General features: G+C 33.0%; 2 protein-coding genes across 2 annotated transcripts; both read right to left on the bottom strand.

Annotated features, from left to right (window-relative positions):
• Window positions 1-2,773: 2,773 nt before the first annotated feature.
• LOC100810262 (proline-rich receptor-like protein kinase PERK15) lies at window positions 2,774-9,003 on the bottom strand. Its single transcript, XM_003527776.5, has 8 exons — window positions 7,493-9,003; window positions 6,401-6,853; window positions 6,111-6,197; window positions 5,453-5,523; window positions 5,180-5,265; window positions 4,770-4,914; window positions 4,220-4,381; window positions 2,774-3,258 (listed from the first exon to the last, which is right to left on the bottom strand). The coding sequence occupies exons 1-8, from the start codon at window positions 8,241-8,243 to the stop codon at window positions 2,992-2,994; spliced, it is 2,022 nt and encodes a 673-aa protein (XP_003527824.1). The 5' UTR covers window positions 8,244-9,003; the 3' UTR covers window positions 2,774-2,991.
• Window positions 9,004-10,824: 1,821 nt separating this feature from the next.
• On the bottom strand, window positions 10,825-21,008 carry LOC100809730 (beta-adaptin-like protein A). Its single transcript, XM_006581360.3, has 12 exons — window positions 20,833-21,008; window positions 20,604-20,729; window positions 19,150-19,666; window positions 18,537-18,661; window positions 16,458-16,656; window positions 15,355-15,583; window positions 15,047-15,213; window positions 14,674-14,883; window positions 13,136-13,249; window positions 12,850-13,026; window positions 11,900-12,352; window positions 10,825-11,538 (listed from the first exon to the last, which is right to left on the bottom strand). The coding sequence occupies exons 2-12, from the start codon at window positions 20,657-20,659 to the stop codon at window positions 11,248-11,250; spliced, it is 2,538 nt and encodes an 845-aa protein (XP_006581423.1). The 5' UTR covers window positions 20,660-20,729; window positions 20,833-21,008; the 3' UTR covers window positions 10,825-11,247.
• Window positions 21,009-22,669: the final 1,661 nt, after the last annotated feature.

The following is a 22,669-nucleotide window of genomic DNA, read 5'->3' as shown; positions in this document are numbered from 1 at the left end:
TAAATATTTTATAATATTATGTTAATTATATTATGTGGTTAGATGAATCATAATATAAAATAATAATCATAAAAAAATATCAAATTTAAATGGATAGTCTATTATATCGACCCAAACCAAAGTGTTCATGAATGAATTGTATTTATAAGAAATTGTATAAACCAAATAAAATCAAATCAATAAAATTTGATTGGATTGATTTTTAAAAATTTGACCAAAATCAATCTGAACCGGCCGCAAATACCCCTAGTATTAAAACATATTAAATTTATAAAATGTATTAAATAAGGAGTTTAAGAAGGGTATATTAATTGTGTAACAGCAATAACATTAACAAGCCTTCCATTCAAGTGTAAACAACCTATTCATAGTAAAGCAGTTACATATATATAATTCAACTTTTTTTACGAGTACATAAATAATTCAATTAATAATAAATTATGTAAACAAAAAAATTAATAATATTATATGTTTCTACTAGTTGTTTGAGTCATTTGATTTTCTTAAATAAGATAAAAAAATGATAAATGTAAATAATATGATAATAAAAAGAAATTACGCCTCTCATAAGTCTTAATATAAAATAATAATGAATTGAACCACTCAGCCAAGCCAGGTTGTGTTCTTGAGATATAAACCCAACTTATTAAATCACATGTGAATGATCATAGGAATAATAAATACAATTCGGGTATATATATAAGAACATATGTGCAGATTTTTATAAACATAAATAATAATAATAATAATAATAATAATAATAATAATAATAATAATTACAAGAACAACAACAACGTTCATAATACCAATGACAAATAGAATATTTGGTTGAAAGGAAAGGAATGGCTTAAAATCTAGATAAAGACCTAAAAGAATATTCGGTGAATAAATTAAATATTAAGCAGAAGATTATTATAATGGACAATTAAGTGATACCTTAAGAGAAAGAAAATTCCTTTCTCTAAAAAAAAGAGAAAGAAAGTTATTTACTTAAGGAAATTCTTAAAGAATGGATTTCTAATCATCTTTAAACTTGGATGGATGAAAAAAAAAACCATAACAATGACAACTATCATCATAACAACATTACTAATATTAATAATTAGCAATAATATGAATAATAATAATCATTTTCATTGCGTAAAAAAAATCATCTTAAAAATTAGTAAAACATATTTCATCTCTTCATCGATTTAAAATTCAACATTAATACCACTCGTTTATGAATAATTACATTTAATTACAAGGTGTAAAAACTGAAAATTTAGCATTGATATCCCTCATTTATGAATAATTACAATTACAATGAGTTAGAGTTACAAAACTGAAACATTCATTTTCGTGGATAATGATTAATGCCAACTATAGATTAAGGCTGGTTGTTGATTGGGTTGGATTGAGTTTGGTTAAATTTATTATCCATGATCAAAATTTAACGAGTTGAGTTGAATCAAATTTGTAAAAAAAAAAATACATACATCATCTAATCCAATCATATAATATAATGACTTAATGTATTCAAAATTATTATTCAGATCTAAATATCTAATTTCTTTTTTATTTTGTAAAAATTATTTTTTTAGAATAAGAATTTATTTTTTTTAAAACTTTGTAATTATATAATGACTCAATGCATTCAAAAAGAGATAAAATTGTGATATTATTTTACTAATAAAATTAATAATTTTAATGCTAATACGATATTTTTTATTTTAGATAGAGATAAAATATTATATTAATATGAAAAAATATAAACAAAATCAAGACATGATAAAATAATAACTTAAAAAACAAAAAAAATCATGAGTAATTTAATTTTATAATTTAATAAATCATATGAACTAAAAATTAATGTATTTTTATTTAATAATTAATTTATATATAATAATAAATTTAATTATATAATATAAGTTAAATTCAACTTAAAAAAATAAAACTCATAACTCATCCTGTATATAATCGAATTCTAATTAAGTTTAATATAAACATTTAAAAAAATTCAACCTAAATTGAATATGATTAGATCAGGTAAAATCACGGATTCACAAGACCCTTTGAACATCCCTACCATTGATGTGCCTATCTATAATTTAAGGTGTGCAATGCACTCCTCTGACTTTGATAAAACTACAAATAAATATCTTAAATTTTCGTGTTTTGAGCACCTTTAGTTAATTAGTATATTTAATTTAAAACCACTACATCCTAGTTAGCTTTGTTGCCCACACCGACGCCTCAAGTTACTAGATCCGCCACTTATGACAATAATAAGGTTCAAAGATCTTGTGCAAATTGACATAAAAAAAGATCTTAAGCAAATTATCCAAACTCATCATTGCTATGTAATGGAAAAATTGAAGCATTCTAATTAAAGAAACATTAATGTAAATAAGAATTATAATTGCAGGTAAGGATGAATGACGTGGTTTCATAATAGAGAATTATCATTTCTTTTAACAAAGAATGATCATGTTAACATGGTTTGATAATAGTGAGTGTCCTTAGATATGCCGACTCCACGTGCATCTTGCGCATCAGATTTATATATCTATCTATATATATATATTATCAGTCATATTCGATGGCATATGGATAAGTAAATTGATAGATGGATTGAAAACAATAAAGAAACATGCAAGATCCATAAAGTCTATTGGTGCTGCTGTCTTGTAGTGTTGAATCAGAAAAAAAGAACTTCAAATTTCCTATAAGTGCTCTTGTGTGCCTGCTAGTGTGTTTTTGGACCCACTGTTCGAAGTGTCAATCCTCATCATTTTGCCAAAATATATATCAACTCTAATTCACGTTTGAAACCTCTAATTCAGTAAGCCGAGGAAGCTTTTAATAATAAGTTAAAAAAAATTGAAAACTGATTAAGAATTTGAACATCTAGTCACTCAAGTCTCTGGACAGTACGAGCTTTACATCTTGAGCAGAACATAATTACCATAGTTCAGAATTCACAATACATTCCACTATCTTTGACCTCTTTTATACTATGTCTCGAAATGATTGCTGAGCCTCACTACTTGAGCCTGATGAGTGAAGCCCATAAGCACTAGTGGTTTCACTATACCCGCTGGAGCTGTATTTATGACATGATAATGCCAAATTGAAATTTCTCATGTCCTGCTGGTAATGGCCAGCATCATAATCTAAAATATTTGACCAATTGTATACCGTGTCTGTGGTAAGCCCTGTTGTAACATCCCCAACAAGATCGGTTAGAGAAACCACTCCTTCTAAGGCTCCAACTATCTGTTACAAATTGTGAACTTTGTGATCAGAGACTCATATATGTATTTATACTTCTTGAAAACATTCCATGTTTTGGGATTTTAACAAAGGAAATCTAGCTACTAAGAATTAATTGTCTACTTGCAAGTCCGAATTGAAGGTTGAAATATTTTATACTCATAATTTTGTAAGAGGATTGGGGATACATTTTATTTAGGAAGAGGTTGAAGCAAATCCATCAAAAAAGTAGTTCCAAAGAATTTCGCCAAGATATTAATTTATGGACAGAACTTAGATACCATTGCATAAGTGTTTTACTTTGGTAATTTATGTTGACCTTTAATACAAATTTTCATTACACAAAATATTGAAGTGAAAATTCATTTTGATTGAAGAACAACATAATAAAACACTTAAAGAACTGCATCTAAGATTCTAAGTGTCGTCTAATGTCCTTAATTGATTTCTATGAAGAATTTTGCCTTAATTTATTTCCATATCTTTTTTCTATAATGATCATTCTGTCAGAATTACTCTCAGTGATCTAGCAAGGGATTGAAGAACAATATAATTAAACACTTAAAGAACTGCATCTAAGATTCTAAGTGTTGTCTAATGTCCCTAATAGATTTCTATGAAGAAAATTGCCTTAATTTATTTCCATATCTTTTTTCTAGAATGATCATTCTGTCAGAATTACTCTCAGTGATCTATCAAGGGATTGAAGAACAATATAATTAAACACTTAAAGAACTACTTCTAAGATTTTTAAGTGTTGTCTAATGTCCTTAATTGATTTCTATGAAGAAAATTGCCTTTATTTATTTCCATATCTTTTTTTCTATAATTATCATTCTGTCAGAATTACTCTCAGTGATCTAGCAAGGGATTTAGAGAAAAAGGTTCTAATTAGATTCATTCTTTCGTCTTTCTCCCCTTATGAATTGCTGATGTAAATGAAAAACAACAAACAGATTATTACTTGGCTCATTCGAGGTCGAAGCCTGGCTGAATGGCGCACACAAGCAGCTGCGCAGGTAATCATTCTTTCCATCTCATCAGCTTCGTAACTTTTCTGCAACCTTGGATCAACAAGATTGTCGAAGTCACCATCTTGTAGTGCTTGAGCAAGCAATGGCCTAGCCTGTAATCACCATATTGCAATGTCATTTTTATACTATGAGGGTTAGCAGAAAAATAGACCTTGTGAGCAACAAGAAAAAACTGCCCCTCAAATTCACTACAGCTTTGAGTTGGTAAATGTTGTTAAACTGAGGAGTAAACACCACCGAAATTTACATTAATAGGTAATGAATAACCAAGCTACTGAATTTGAATACACATTTCAACCCAAAACCTTGAAACTTTCTCATTTTTATGTTATGGGACTTCATCTCATATTATATTTGTACTTCAACAATAAAATATCTATTATCATCCTAGTAACCATCCACACGCATGAGCACTCAAACTGATTAAAAAACAAAATGACATTTTCCAACATGTTATAGGAAAGAACTTGGTCAACTCACCCAGTCGACGAGGCTCTCATTTCTTGATCCTGCTGTAGTGATTGGTGGATGTCCGGTTATAAGTTCTAAAAGCATGATGCCATAGGAATATACATCTGATTTATCTGTCAATTTACCACTTGATGCATACTCCGGAGCTAGATACCTGCAACGAAATTCTAAAGTTGACTAAAGCTGCTCTTGACATAGTAGTACAGTAGACAACGTTGTCAACACATCATTGATGTATAGGAACATACAAACTGCGCATTTTTACCCATTTTTGTTAACACGTATACTCTGCATGCCTGATTTTAAACTGTGAGATGCTTATTTACATAAAAACAATTCTATTAATAAAACAATGAGGACCAATGTCAAGTAGTGCATTTATGATACGTGTAGTGTAGTAAGATGAAAAGTGGTCTTACCCAAAGGTTCCCATCACTCGAGTGGTGAGGTGACTAATGCAACTATCGTTGTTAGGGAAGATTTTTGCCAAGCCAAAGTCAGAAACCTAAACAAACAGAAGCTCATCATCAATATATTTCCAAAGAATTAGAGAAACACACGTCTCAGACCAAAGTATTAACATAGGAACACTTCATGTGCTGGATGATGCACTGGGAAAATATAGAAGACAAAAGTTCTGTCTTAAAGAGTAATAAGCAATTATGGGAACAAGATAGTATAGTATGGCTTACCTTGGGTTCAAACTTAAAATCAAGAAGGATATTAGATGCTTTAATATCTCGGTGAATAATTGCCGGATTACCTGTGGACATTATGATCATAATTGAAACCAATTACCATTCCTAATCCCCATAAGCACGGTGTGTTTATATGAGACATAAGTATGTAAACTTCAAGGGATTCATGTGAGAAATGATTTTTTTTTCTTGAATAAATAATAATTTTCATTCCTAAACGTATGGAATACTAATAAATTCGTCTTCAAAAGATGAAAATTTAAATTTTAATCCTTAAAAATAAAAAAATGTAACATTCAAAGACGAATTATACATTCAGGGACGTAAATGACTATTTATTTATAATATAATTTAATTTTCATTAACTAGAAAGATGTTAAATTATATTTTAGGTAAATAGTTATTTTTGTCTTTGAAATACTTTTTCATTAACAGTAATGGACAGAAATTAATAGATGAATTAATTTATCGCATATTTTTTACTTTTAGATATTAAAATTTAAATTTTCATCTGAATGAATTTATTGGCGCTCAATCCTTTTTTTCTTTTTGAAATTGTCATTGTAATGAGATATGCAGCAACAAATTTTTAATAGATATAGACAGGCTTTAAAAAAATCAAGAAAGCAAAAGATTAGGGAAGAATTTTCACAATCTTCGTGTAGATATGCCAGCCCTTTTGCAGATCCCAAGGCAATTTTAATCCTCATCGACCATTCTAAGAAGGTATTCCCCTCCCCTGCAATACATTTTTATGTCATGTTCGATACCATGCAACTGTAAAATGGAACAGCAAAAAAACCTGTCCACTCTAGACATAACAAAGCAAGGGTACTTAAAATAACATTATGTCACAAGAAACCACTAGGCCATTGCCAAGCATCAGCACACCAGAAAAGCTTTTATGAAGTTACCTTAAATTAGTTTAGACTTTAGACTTACCATGTAAGTGGAATTCCAATGTGTTATTTGGAACAAATTCGTAAACGAGCAATCTCTCTGCCCTTGTAACGCAGTATCCAACAAATTCAACAAGATGTTTATGATGCACTCGGCTAATGGTCTCAACCTCAGCTTGAAACTCTCTCTCTCCTTGTTGGCTTCCTGATTTTAACTGCTTAACTGCAATTTCCTTTCCACATGGGAGAACTCCTTTGTACACATACCCAAAACCACCTTCTCCAAGAAGGTTGGACTCAGAGAAACATTTAGTGGCCACTAATAATTCATCATACGTGAAAATACCATTCGCGGGACCAAAGGCACCTCTTGGAGCATGATTTGGAATTGCTTTCACAGATACTGAATTAAAAGAGCCAGAAGCTCCACCGCCCTCAGTGAGAGGTGGCGGTGGTGGCAGCGTTGGATTTGGTGACACTCGAATAACATGAGACCCTGATGATGAGCTTAAATTAGTGTGCAAGCATCTCAACAATTATCAAACAAATCTAATGAAACATGAAAAGCATTGAACTCTATTATCACATGTACTATTAAACTATGCTCTTCAATATAGGGGAAAAAAAACTTAGATGCAACCTTTAAATTCTATTAGTAATATTTCTTAGAAGTGAAGTTTTCTCTCGCTAAATAGGCAATAAAACTTTAAATTAGAGGTTAGCATGAGTTATGGAAATGAAACTATATTAAAGAATGAACAAAACTTAGATAGAATTCTAAGCATTTTTTTAGTGTTTTCTATAAAAATTGAAGTTTATTCTCAATAATTCATTTAATAAAGATCTACATTCAAGGTTAACATAGTTTAGTAAAACTTCTTATTGGATAACATCATCCAAAATACCTATTGAAACTTATGAAAGAAAGGAAAGTGTTTTAATTATAAGGTTTTGATGTGTTTATACGTGAGAAATGAATATATGATTCATTTAACGCAAATGAGATTAGTTTCTCTTTCTGTGACTTGTGAAAATACCCATTAGGAGCAGGAAAAAAAATCTAATTTTAAGCTTTGTCCATAAATTTATTGGAAATTTAATTAACAAAGAAAGTAAAAGGATAAGATTTTCTAACCCTTGGATCCAAGAGAGGGAGATGATTCCTTATAGTGAGGGGTGGATAGATTATTGTGTTTGTTTTTCTTCCTATTCCAGCGTAGCACTGATCCAACAGTAAAAACAAAGACGAAAACGATAGCTGCAATTACAAGCCCAAAAATGAGACCACTTGACACGTGGAATGTTGAAGGCTTCTGAACATCCACAGCCACCGGCAAACTTCCACCTCGTGCTGTTGACGGAAAATTCACTTCCGGCGCCGATGCCGGCAACGCAGGAAACCACGGCGTTGCCAAAGTAGGTTCCGTCATGAATGGTGGATGTTGAGGCGGCGAAGGAACAGTCACAGTCGCCGCTGTCGCCGGAGGCATTTCTGGCAATGCAGGTGGAAAAGTGGCGGTTGGAGTTGGAGGCGACGGTGCAACTGCAAACGGCGGAAACGTTGTCGGTGCAGGAGCTGTGGCAAATGGAAACGGCGGTGGCTGAGATTCGGCGGTCGGAGTTGGAGGCGATGGCGTAACAGTGGACGATGGCAATGGCGGTGGCAGAGATTCCGGCGAGGGAGACGGCAACAACGGCTCCGTGAGAGGAAGTGGTGTGACTGAAGATGGCGGCGGCGAATCTTGAACGAGTAAAGTTTCCGGCGGCGGGGTGACTGGAGGTGCTGGAGGCGTCGGATACATTGAAGGTGACGGCGGAGGAGTTATGTCAAACAGCAACGACAGTGGTGGCGGGGCCGCCGGGGAATATGGTGCAACTGCAAGCATGAAATTTGTCTTCCTTTTCTTTGTATAAAATAAACAATGGTTATGAAGAAATTGATGCACATGAAGCAGCGAAGCAATACATGATTATAATAGTGGCCGTTTTGCAATTTGTAGTGAGAAGTGAAAATGAAGAGCTACGAACGCTATGGTGCCAGCACCACTGCTCCACTAATGGCTAGTGCAATCCAACTCTAGTTACCAACACTTTATCAACCACATGTATTTGGACTGGGATAAGTTTATTAATTTGTTGGTTCAGAGATCATAGACAACAAACCTCTATCTTTTGGATATTTGACATAATTGTATAAACTCTAATGATAGCAAATACTTAGAAAGAAAAGTTTATAACAGTTTTTTTTTAAGAGTTTAATGATTTATACTTACAATTTTGCACATTATTGAATCACAAATAACATTTTGTATGGTTTTTAACTTAGTTATAATGAGAGTGAACAAGTGTTGTACAAGAGTAAACAAACTTACAACACATTTTTTTCTTATTGTTTTCTTGTGTTAAAAACTTAATTAGTACATGAAGAATAAGAACGAAAACAGTCATTGAAAGAAAACAAAATTTCTTTAACCAACTATTAGGACAAATTCATAAACATTTCAAATGTTTTCTTGGTATCAAAGTAGAGAGAGAGAGTGACCTGCATGTGGTGGTTGACCTTTACGAAAAATATATAATAGTATTGGTCCCCGTAGAGTGACCTTTTTCAGAATCTACTAAGATAGAACATAGAAGAGTGGTTGAGATTGAAAAAAAAAAAAAAACTTAAACGAAGGAATGCACGAAAGTAATCGTGGTTCTCTAGTGATGGGAAAAAGATGTGTGGCAGATCACTGGCAATGAGGCACCCTCATCTTCAATGTTAGCTACTAAGCATCAAATATAGTAGTAGCATTTTAGTATTTACCAATTATAATCGAATACAGCTGTTGCATTTGGATTAGAAGTTAGTACAGACAAAGTATAGTCAGAACAAAGATGGAGACACTTAACATTAACAATTGTAACATCTCATCATCCGAGGTGAATATTTCCCGTATCCCAAGATGTCACATGTACCTCGGAATAGCCGCTCAAAATAAAAAATGAAGGGAAATGTTTCGAGCCACTAGCTGCCGGATTAACCGTTTCGATCTCGTTACCCTGGGTTTAACATATAATTTGCTTAACTTTCTGGCTTAGACATTTTTCCAAAACTAAAGCAAGTTTCTTGGCACACATGAACAAAGACACACTCTTACCTTTGCAGCTCTGTTTAAAGCATGCGACATCTCTATGCAACGTTTCAGCGGAACAATAACTTACAGAAATGTGTTTCCGGTTCGGTTTAAATTAGTTTTAAGACCAGAAGTGATCATAAAATGCACTTGCCATTTGGTTTGAATAAGATTAAGAATAATATTAGACTAGTATTTTAACTTATTTATTGTACATAGTAAATATTTATTTTCATATAATTAAAATTAAATAAATATTTTATGTATTAACAATGTAATTTTTTTTACAATATCATTCAATAATGAACCAATATATATAATAAATTTATCATTTTTACAAATTTTAAATATATTTTTAATCTCTTGATTATTTTTGTTTTTGATCACTTAAATTAAAATTTTTTTATAGTCTCTCAATTTTAATCTCTCATGTAATAAAAAAATACCACAAATTATACCCCTAATATGCCAAAATCAGTTAGAACTTAAAAGGAACTAAAAAGAGTATTTTTAAATTTGAGGTATTACAGAATTCAATTTAAATTTGGAAAACCAAAAACAAAAATAGAGATTAAAATATAGTTAAACCTTCTTACAACAACTATTTAAAAGTCATTTTAAATTAAACTCGTTTAAAATTTATAATAAACAAATAGTTTTAAATATATGAATTGTATTATAATTAAAATTTATAATAAAAAATATATTTGAATATATAAAGTAGATTTTATAATAAATAATTTACATTGTAAACTAATTTCCAATTTTAAAAAACATAAAAAAAAAAAGAGAATCTCATTCTCCAAATTGTATAATATAATTTATAATAAACGAATACAAAACAAATTCAATATGAATTCAAGATATTTCAGTTTTTGTCCTAACAACATTATTTGGTTAAAAATAAATAAATTTCATTATAGAGACTTTATCAATGCAAAATTTCATTTAAAAGTGAACATTTAAAGGGAGCATCTATTAAAAATTCACGCTTCCATTGAATACTCGTTATGTACCATTTTTTGTGTGACACAAGGATTAGTCCAAACAATCACCGAAATTTTCAATCATTTTCAAGAAAACTATTAACACGCATAGTTGAATTGTTCCCTCCAACAAGTTTTTTTTTTTTTTTTCCCATTCGCACCAAACCAACGAGGATTCAAATTTTTGACCATGTACTTAAAGATTTTGATCCCAAAAAAAGAGCATGATCCCTATCACTGAAACAAAAATTAAGTGACACATTGTATCGTTAAAAAAAACTTCAGTTCACAGCAGTAATTAGAAAAGGTAATGAAAGACTTAAAAAATCACCTAACGCAAACCAACAAGCCACAACACAACAGGCATCAAGCATCATTTGTGTATTAAGCAATCAACTGATAAAGGGTCCAGATTCACATTTCAGCACCAACCCGGCACAGAAATTAACCAGAAGTCAATCAATGGCAATGACCTAGAACACAATGAACACTTGAATAAACGTCAGAACATCAACATAAAACCTCTACAAACTTGCAACCCAGACTAGGTTTTCTACAACTGAATATTTGATGGATCACGATGATTTGGATACAGAACAACTACAAAATCTTTTAGCCAATGGAACCCCCCTGCATTTTCCTGTTATACATCAATCTGAATTTTCTTTCTCTTTCGGGGAGGGGGGAGGTATGGAGTCAATATCCTCCATTCCCTTATATATTCAATCTAGGATTGCAACATTTCATAACAGCTGATTTCAAAGCTCTGAAGGCACCATAAAGATTTAAGGTAAACCAAATTTGGACAAGGCTGATTGGAATAAAGTAGAGAATGCCTGGGATGAACTTTGGTCATCAGCTTTTATTTTAATCTGTGACTTGGCTGACGATGTGTTGATTATACACTCAACAAGATACATTGATGCTGCTTCTGCTTTCTGAGCAAAGAAAAAGAACTTGAAGTTGGGAGACTGACCACCGGATGCAATGCATTGTATTGAATGACTTTGCATGTGGCGAAGAAGTGCATGAGGAGTTGTCAACGATGTGACTCCTTGAGGACTTAGAGAATATTCCTGCACCAGATAATGAATTATAGACCACATATAGACAAAAATGCTTGACATTTTTTGTTCATTGGGTGTGGCAAAAAAAAAAGAGTACACAAAAACATTTCTATAGTTCAATTTTGAATTTTTGATTTATTATCAATGTAAAAATGTATACTCCAATTTTACACAATCATTCAATTATATGTTGCCACACATCCCTTAATAAGCTTAACAACTTATAAGATGTCAAATTCATTAAATGATGCGGCAACACATCATTGGATGATACTGTAAAACTTTTTTATAATACCAATGCATTCAAATTAAATAGATATTTTCAAGCCTAAGTTATCACATTAATGAAACTGATAATTTCAAAGCAAACCTCAGATAAGGATATTGGCAGTTGACGCCATTTCTGCTGAAATGCGCCAGGATCCAGTACAGCTTTTGGGTTTAGGTTCAATGGAGGAGGTGAAGGCATGGCTGCAGTCTCAACTGGAAAATCTAAACCAAGCAGATCATCAATTGCCAAGCTAGAAGCAGGAGCTTGACCAGATATGCCAGTACTTGGAAATGCCAAATCTGCAAGTGGTTGTGAAGTTGTAGGAGCAGATGAACCATTATAGGAAGGCGCATTATAGACAGAACCATTGCTACCAGGATCTCTTCCTTCATCTTTTTCTGAAGTACTTAGAAGCAGATCCTTGTCATTTGCTTCCACTCTCTGGGCTGGAACAACAGAATCTGCAGATTCTGCACTAATAGATAGATTTCCAAGTTCATCTGCAAATTCAAATGTCCCTCGGTGTTCCTTATCAGTGAACATATAAGAAGGCTGCATGAATTTTCTATTGTTAGTTTGACAGATTTTAATATACACAAGGATCACAGTAATATAAACATGTTTGAACTTTCAAGTAACGTTACTGTAAGACAAGGTGTTTAATTTAATCTATCGCACCACAAGGTGTTGAGGAAGAAAGTTTAGCTGTACAATGTTTTATATTTTTAAAATGCTAAAATTGAATTCTAATGTAAATAACAAATTGCAGCATATTATTCAGAATATCTCAGGTGATTCAACAGTTGAGGCAAGACTAAACATGAAACACTAAGAAGTCAAACATGTTTTATAAAGGGAAGAAACAGAAAAAACACTTTAAATGGTAAGGTGAATTATTATTTTCTCCCCATTTTATCTTTAAATTTGTTAAAAATAGTACAATATTTTATTAAATTTAGAAATGGTGCGAAGTACTTAAAATTAGTCCAAACTCAATGAATAATTTGTTTCATTAAAGCCACTGGGAGGGAAGACAGTAGATTAGTTACCTTTTGGTATACAACAGACAAACTGTTAAATTCATCAAATATGCGATCTTTGATTTCACTGCTTTGAGTATCAGCAAATACTGAAACTGCTTGCTTTGGAGGGTTGACCACACTCTCTGCCACTGATACATTATATTGCAGAAGCCTGTAATAAAATAAGGCCCTATCATGAACATCCTGCAATCAACAAAAAGCTCATTTAACTTACTGCAGCAATACAAGCAAATATTCAAACAATTCATTGTTTTGACAATACAAAGTAGTAACCAGTAACAACAATTCAAACCTGGTGAAAATCAGTAGCAATCCCAGCAGCCAATGCAGCTCCTAATGCTTTTTGAGTTTCAGGTGGTCGCTTAAAGAAACACTTCATAACTGCAGTAAGAAGATGTAAGCGAACCTGCATCATGATTCATGAGACAGCAGTTGTTCAAAATATAAATAAGTAAACATAAATACAAGCTAATAATCCATTCATTGTGATATGTAAACATAAACAAGAAAAGAATGTATGTTAGTCAGCCAGCTACTATTAGATAAGATTTCATAGCTGTTGAGTAGCTGGCTATAAATAAAGTAGGGCTGTTGTATTTTAGATAGGCTGAAACAATAAGAATGGAAGTGCAGTGCACAGTTTCTTTGATCTCACTGTTTCTCTTCTCTTCTTCTCTTTTCCCCTTTCTTTCTCTTTTCCACCTAAATTATATATCAGTGGTATCTAGAACCTAGCCGTCCATGCTACAAAAACACGACCAAGGTGACAGTGCATGAAATGGAAGAACACTTCATTCAAAATGAGCAGAGTCTTGTGAAGGTCAATACACTATCAAACACTCGCCAGAGTTGTACAATGATGAATTGGCTGTGATTCCTAGCAGCTTCCTATCAAGTATCATACCAATGGTGATTTCTCCTATCTCATTGATGAGTCATGAAGTGATGAATTCCTTACTTGGTCATGAAACATTCCAACACCAACTCTCCAGGATGATTATCTTTCCAGCCATATTTGGTGGAGCCCTCATCAGAAAAGATTTATTTGTAACAAGATTAAGTTAGTAAGCTTTATCTTGAGAGGGAGTGTTAGAATATATGAAAAATATCCAATAAATATGCTGATTATATTTAGAAAATTTTAATGTATCATAGAGATTATCTCCTAGGACTAATTTCCCTATTTTATTAGTTTACATGTTTCCGAACATTTAATGATTTGTTTCTTTGCAGTCAAAAATGATTTGTTTCTTTATTATGTTAGGATTATGATCTAGTATTGGCATAAAAAAGCATTAGTGCTTTATGTTTTTTATCATCATATGTAACACATGACAATATACAAGAGAATATTATTCAATTTCTCCCTCAATACCTAAAAGCCCATAATTTCAACATAGGTTGTTCACAATGTTCCTTCTGCAATTGTTTCAAAGGAAAAAAAATGAAGAAACTGGTTCAACTACAATCCAAGTGTAACACAATGGTTGAGTTTTACCATCCAAATGATCCACTATAATATTTTTAAGTTTCCATATATACGATTATACATCATAGAATGATGTACAGGAATTCATGCTGTAGATGGCCAGATGAGAATGAAGCACTTGAGAGTTGAGACCTTTTCTTAAATGTCAGAGCTTGATATGCTGAATGAAAAAGGTTGAATCCTACCATCAAAGAATATAAATTCAACATGGGCAGAGCTGAATATATAACTAAGATTACAATGTCCCATGATGCTGGGCATAACTTGGCATTCAATATGAAAATCTAAATCTCAAATGTGGAAATTGCACGACTGTAAAGCATAAGAAGTTATGTAATTACCTCAGCAGAATGCTCCTCATCCCAGTTTTCAACTAAACTCTCCAAGACATATGGAGCATCATGCATGTCTTGAGAATATTCCCCCAACATCCATATAAGAGCTGCCTTAGCCTTGGGTTCTTGGACATTTTTACTACTGATATTTCCAACAACAGCAATACAATCCTGACTCCATTGTGGATATTTTCTTAGCAGATCTTTCACAAGCACCTGAACAAATGAACTTTCAAACTTCGCATTAGTCTACCATACCATATCTAAGTCAAATCAAAATGCCTTACTTTCAACACATGTTTGCATATAATATAAAACAAAGCAATACTACTCTTAAGCACAAATTTCAGGGTAGCTAGCAGGCACTTGTCATGTTTACCAGAGCTTCAGAAGTAACATAGTCCTTTTCCATCTCAAGAAACTGGAGAAGTCGATCAACAATAGCATTGACATCATACTGCTGCAATGCTATCTTCCCAACAGCTCGAATTGATTCCCTTGCAATGGGAATGTCAACATTTGCAGCATATTCACATAATTCTGTCACTGAAATGAGATCCAAGAAGTTCATGAATATGTCATAAGACAGGCAGCCTCAGACCAGGGAATAGAACATCAAATGCAAATCTTAAATCAATCGCTCCCTCCCCTAACCCTTTCTCTCTATAGCAAATTGAAGTTTCTTACCTATCTCATAGGTGTTACTTTCATTTGCAACTGCAGTCAGCATTTCAAGCTTCAACTTTTTGACATATGATGGCTCATTATACTGGCAATAGAAGTGTTTGTAGTCTGAGGAAAATATATAAGGTGCACGCATGACCAAAAGATGCAGGTGGCTTAAAACTGCATACGATTGTTCTGGACTTCCCGAGCTCACTTGAGTTAAGAGAGGGGCTTTGATGCGCTCATATACCTAAACAAGAAGAATTTGCAACATAAATCACAGAGAAGCAACCAAACTGACAAGATCAAGTAAAAATAAATTCAAGATCAAGAAAAAAGGTTTAAATAATAACAATGGTAGTTTCAATAAGTATGTAATCAAGCCAAGCTAAGATTGGCCAAGCCATATGCAAACACAGCCGAAACCTAAGCTTGAGGCTGAGCTTGAATTGAGGTGAAAGCCTAGCAAAAACCCCAGCTTGTTTATAAGAACTACTGATTTATTTAAATTATATGTCACCTACAAATTGAGGTCACAGAAACATAACACAAAATCAACACCTAAAACCGACACAAAACTTCAAAAACATGCAACACCATATAATGGATAGACATAAAAGGGAATTGTCATGAGTTATGACTGAAGGCGATGTAACATGGTGATATATGGGCAAGGGCAAAGAGGGATTACGTAGGCTTAGGCTATAACAAACTTGCATATGTGGCAACAAGTGTGGGAAGCATTGTCAGGCTGCGTGGGATATAAGGAAAAAGAGGGGAAATGAGAGGGGTAGGCTATAATCATTGGGATAGTTTTGGGTGGCTTTGCCACAGGGCAGAGAAGAATACCTTCTCTGCTATTTTTCTTTCTTATATGCATCCATATATGAATACCATAAGCCTAATCTTTCAGCTGAAAAATCTAAATGCCCAATATATGTCCTCTATATGCTTGAGCAAGATAATAGTTAAAAGTAAAATCGTTACGAGATACAAAGCAAGCATGATTCAGACGAGAGAACTTTATGTTAAGGAAAAAATAACTATGCATAAAAAAAAATGCTGCAATGAAAAACAAGAAGATTAAATGAGATGTTTGCACAGACACACAAATCAAAGCATACCTGCTGATGCACATCAGCCATAGACAAAGTCAACTGTAGAAATACTTTAATAGTTGCCAAGACAACAGCACCGTTTGCATGCTGGAGCCTATCTTCAAGGAGATTCATTATATCAAATATTTCACTGTTATCTGATGGAATGTACTTGGACACCAATTCCAGCACAAGACACTGAGCCCATTCACTAAATTCCTTAATGCTGCAGGTGAAAAAAGAAAGAACAGATAAATTTTCTTAAAATTGGTATTTTTGCAAGATATTACAGGTGCTTTCTTTTTATCTCTTTTTTTTATCAGCAAAGATAAAATATTATAGTACCAGGGGTACTGAAGGAGTACAATTGATATCCAAGATTAGCAGAATTATGGTTTCCTAATACAGGCTTTAATACTAGAATTAGAAAACCATAAATCTGACTGCATTGTTGTCTATAATCTACCCAAATCCTATGTATGTATCCCTCCCCTGATTACAAAATCCCTCTCTCAAATTACTGGACCAGTGATTAAAAGGTATTTCAAAACCCTTTTCCAAGTTTTTAAACCACGACCAACAAAGGAAAATGTCATCCTCCATCAATTTACTGCCATTGAAGCTATCATTTGAGAAAATGATCCCATCCTATGCTGCCATATACTCCAGGTTAAAGCTATCCACCAGATCTGCCATCTCTGAGACCTGACTCCAGAAGGCCTCCCAAAACCATGTTGGAGGAAATGATGTCTTGGAGTCTGCGGAAAAACACCCGAAATGTTTAACCAAGACATCGATTCCCATCAAACCGGAAGAATTTTGCTGCAGTTGAAAAATAAATGAGCTGCATCCTCTTCATTGTTTCTGCAGAATGGGCAGAAAGAGTCATTGATTTCGATATTTCTCCTGCGCAAATTTGATCTTGTTGGCAGCCTGTCCATGATTAATCTCCAAGCAAAAAGGATGCTTTGCTTGGAATCTTTAGATTCCACAGCTCATTAAAAACTCCATCTTGATTCTCGTCCATGGAATCTCCCAAAAGCAGCTTGTACGCGCTCCCCACTGAATAATTACCACTTGAATCTCCCTTCCACACCCACTTGTCCTGTCGGTCAGGATGAATTGAGATGCCTTCTGTGTCTCCCAAGAACCTATCAGCCACGTCAATCTCAGCATCAAAAAGTGATCGCCTCCATTGAAAGCTCCACTCCCAGCCTGCGTCTGAGAATCTCCCCATTTGCTGTACGAACTGTTCTTGCTGACAGGAAATGAGATATAACCTAGGGTGTTTTAGCATTAGCAGTACACCAACATCTTTCCACCAATCCTCCCAAAATCTCACTCTAGCTCCAAAACCCACCTTCCAAGATATCTCATTTTGAAACCAGTTACCCTCCTGCAAAGGCTGAAACATTGAGCGGAGGTCCTGCCACCAGAATGATTCATTGCTGCCTCTCCTATCCTCATCCAAATTCCTCCAACCGCCATATTTTGAATCCAACACCCGAGCCCACAGTTCCCCTTGGTGATGGAATAGATTCCATCTCCATTTTCCAAGAAGAGTAAGATTGAAATTCTTGATGTCCCTGATTCCTAGGCCCCCTTTCTCCTTTGGTAGGCAAATGACTGCTACAATTATCAACACGCTTTATAGTCTAATAGGACAACAGTTAGCACTTATAATAAGGTAATAAAACATTTTTTATCACATTTGTGAAGATACTACTCAGTCAACCATTACTCCCACAATCATACTACATATGATTGATTTATAATTTCCAGAAGGACGAAGAAGCTACTAAACTACCAGATTATACGGTAGCTATAAGCCTTTTTGCCAAGGAGAAATGGAAATAGACAAAATTCCTATGAAAGGAAATCCAAGAGGAGGGTGGTTGAGAAAATTCAGTTTATCTATTGTGTTCTGATGAATGCTAGCTTCCCCTAAAAAATGCAAAAGAAAGAACATAACAGTGCTGTCCTTTGCAGTGCAAAAAATAAAAAACAGTGATGTCCTTTAGGGAAAGATAACTTAAGCACCACATCTTTCCCAAGTAGTGTTCATCAAAGTATCAGAGAGCAAGGAATTACTTGAGAAAAGATTACCGATTCAGAAGGTAATATACAACTGGCTTGCTAAGTAGAGTTTCTCTCTCCCTGGCTGCTTCCTCTGATGTGGATGACTCTAAGGTCCAAATTTCTTGTAAAGCAGACAAACAATTTGCAACTACCTGATGAAAAAAGCATGACAGTAGAAATGTGTAAAGTACAATTTATTTGGTGACTGCTGTTATTTTAAATTTTTGAAACAGGAAGACTGCTGTTGTTCTGATATGAAGGTGAACAATTGAAAAGCAATAACAAGAACAAAAAATTAACACACACACACATATGTAGGTATGGGGCATATCAAGTGAGAGGAGTGTTTGTATGAGGCTGAGAGGAGTAAATCTGAACTATATACCATACATGGATCGTTAGGATTAAAAGTTGTTTAATAATCACTCATTTGCTAGCAAATAGGCTGTTTATTAATGAATTGCGTGTTTATTATAACTAATTTTTAAACAACCTATTTGCTTGCAATTCATTAATCATTGGACAATTTAGATTAGCTTGGTTCTAAGTTAAACTCTTAATTCTTTACAAAAAGTTGAACGAAACTGTTATGATTTATCATAGGTTGAAGATAAAATTTCCACAGAAATAGAATCCTCACCTGAGTATCAGGGTCATTAAGCAATAAATGCTTCAGTGTTGCTGGAAAATCTGCATCAATACAGGTGGAAGTTGATATATGATATAGTTTCAAAACCCCAATAACTGCCACCATCCTGACATAACTATTATTGTCCTTCAACCCAGACCCTAATGGCCCAACCAAATACTCCACCAAGTTTGCCACCCGGAGCGAACACAAACTCCTCAATGCTAGTCCCCGAATCATTGGATCCTCATCCTTGCAATCTCTTTGCAGAAAATTAATCGTCAAAAGCGCAAGATCAGGATTGCCCTTAGCATAGTTCCCAACATATAGGTAGCACATTTTTTTCAGAACAATGTCTGACGTTGCGGAGCACATTACCATCTCGCCAAATAGAGATGAGACATCAATACCTATAGTCATGTTGGAAATCACCTTCTTGAAGAGATCCCTCTTAGAATCATCAGCACCCGGAGCTCGGCTCCCAGCAAGCTGCCGGAGCTGCGATTTCAGATCGGAGACTTCACTCTTCCTGGTTAAATTAAACATTAGGTCAGTACTCGAGGTAAAAAATAATCAACCATGTAGACAGAAGAGAATTGGGATATCAATAAAGACAAAACTTGGATGCAGTTCCCTAGATACTTTTCAATCAAAATCAGAGTTTCACATCGGTAAAACTTGGATGCAGTTCCCTAGATACTTTTCAATCAAAATCAGAGTTTCACATCGGTAATCTACGTGCATGGTTGGAAATCAAGTGCAAAATGACTTTTGGGGCAAAATTCATTCTGCCAAAGGATAGGACCCTTGTTTTTGTTTTCATTTTGCTTTAATCCGTTGGATCTGAATTGGAACACGCGTCGCAACAATTTCAACTACAAACCAAACATGCTCTATGTAATAAAAGTTTGCATTAAACGTCAACATAGATCAACTGAAATGAAACTCCAATTCTGATTGGAGAACAATATCAAGAGCACATTTGAGGTTAATATATATATATATATATATATATATATATATAAAGCTAATGCACCAACTCAATGTAGTTAACATAGCTCCTTTCCTCATTCCAGAAACAAGTTTCTGAAATGGAAGAGATAACGCAAAGTTGATGAATCCGCGAGAAACTATGCCAAGTCACCCTCTGGCTCGGTATACAGAACTCAACTACTTAAGTCATAACACACAAGCACTGTAGATTGCATAATTGTACGCCAAATAGGACAAAACTCAACGGCATTGGATCTCTATTGTTAATGAGAGCAAAGCGAAGTGCGCGTTCAAACATTTGAAGGCATGCTGTGAGGTAAAACCAAAACACGCGAAATTTCCTATTTGTCTAATGCATGTTGCGAGATAAAGGCGGCAATTGTTATGTACTTGCTTCCGTAGATGAGCCCAATATTGAAATTGTGAATCATTCAGATAAAGAAAAAGAAAGAAAAGTTGATTTGGGAACTGACCCTGACGGTTGCGACGGTGAGGGCGATCGATGAGACTGCGGAGGCGGTGGAGCCATAGCCACTGAAAGTTGAGTGGAACGACGACACGGTTAGATCGACTCTTTGCTTCTTCAGAGAAAGTGAGATCTGAACGAAGATAGAAGAGTGATCGGTAATCGTAGCTACAATAATTAATTTTTTTAATCAAAAAATGGAGTCAGGATTTGGTGAGATGGAAATTAGAAATTACCGTGTCTGGTGGAAAGAAACGATACCAAAAAAAATTAAGAAAAAAATGCACATGGTGCATATACTTTCGACGTATGAGAGGCTGAAGTGGCGAGATCTGATTGCCTGTATTGGACTCTCTTCCACTTCTAAGTTCTAAGCCATGTTTTTTGCGACACTGCAAATAAAATAAAATAAATCACGTTTCATTACTTTCTAGAAACGATGTTAAAAAATAGTACTAATAATAATAATAAATAAATAAATAAATTGATATTCCATTATATCGGTAGGTCCGTATATATTGATGTGATGCTTTATGCACTATTATCTTAATATTTTTTATTAAATATTAAATCAATTAATAAATAGACTAAAATTAACACGGCCTCTTTAAGACTTAGGCTGTGTTTAGTAGGAGAGAAAAAAGTAGAGGAAGAAAAAAAGTAGGTTGAAGAGAAAAGAAAATAAAAAAATAGATGAGAAATATAATAAAAACATAGATTGTTTGGTTGGAAAGATAAAATATTTAAATTAAACTTGTTTGATAAAAAAGAAAAGGATAAATTATTATTATTGTTATTATTATTATTATAATAAGAAAACATACTTAAAAAAATTGCAAAGACTAACATAATCATTGGATGTCGCTTTACATTTCATTTCTTCGGGGGTTTTCACAAGTTAATGCAAAAAAAATTATGTGAGCCCTGCATGTTCTTAAAATTTTTCTTGTTATTTGATACCCTTCAATTAAAAAAACACATAATATTATGATAAATTATAATTTTCCTTTATGACATAAGTTTTTATAAAATACATATGATAAAAGAATAATTCAAAATACTTAGACTTTTATAAACTATAATTATTTTCTATGCATTTTTAATGTTCTAGTTGTTTTATTGTTGATATTATAAAAACATATATCTATATATATAATTAAATAATCATCCAATCATTTTTTTTTATTTTTTATTGATCATGATATTGTATTAAGTAGTTTCTATTCAAAGTGATGATTAATTTTAGGTAGGAATCAAGAACTCACAAGTTAAATATTCAAATTCTAACACAGTTTATTCTATACTAAAGGTTCATTTAATATTCAAATCAAGAATCAATTGATTAAATAACACAAGTCCCTATCACTTATGTAAACTGTTGTTGGTAAACTATTTTACAAAAATAATTATAAAGAAACATCTTAAATGACAAGTTATCTTAACCTATTTCTTGCTTTATTTGGAAATTGGGGTGTAATCACTAAAATGAAAACATATGATGTAAGTTATAAATAAATCGTTGTCCTGTATTGAATGTCTATTAGATGAGTTGGAGTATTAAAAATTAGGTTATTATTTTGCTCTTCTAATTTTTTTAGGTTCAATTTAGTCTTTTTTATTTTTAAAAGATTCAATTTGATCCCTTAATTTATATATACTAAATTCAATTTAGTCCCTTTATTTTTAATTAGGTCTTTTTTAGAATGGATTTAATTTGATCTCATTTTTTTGAAAATATTTGAAGGTGATGAAAAAAATGATATCAAATTAAACTTATTTTAAAAAATAAAGAACCTAGTTGAACCTTTTAAAACTAAAAAGTCAAATTAAACATAAAAAATAAATTAAAAAAACAAAATAGTAATTAAAATTCTAAAAATAAAATAATAAAATAGAAAAATTAGTATCAATTTATTATTTTTTTGTATATTTTTTAAATATTATCTTATAAGAACAATACCTATATTTTTTATGGAGAAGATTTTTTTTCTTACACGTATATAAATAAAAAAAAAAAGTGGGCCAATTGCCCCCACAATACAACAAGTAGATCCGTCCTGTATACAATAATAG

Source organism: Glycine max, chromosome 6 (genome assembly GCF_000004515.6).
Source record: "Glycine max cultivar Williams 82 chromosome 6, Glycine_max_v4.0, whole genome shotgun sequence".
Taxonomy (NCBI): domain Eukaryota; kingdom Viridiplantae; phylum Streptophyta; class Magnoliopsida; order Fabales; family Fabaceae; genus Glycine; species Glycine max.
Note: the sequence above shows the minus strand (reverse complement) of the source record. Positions and strands in the feature narration are given on the sequence as shown.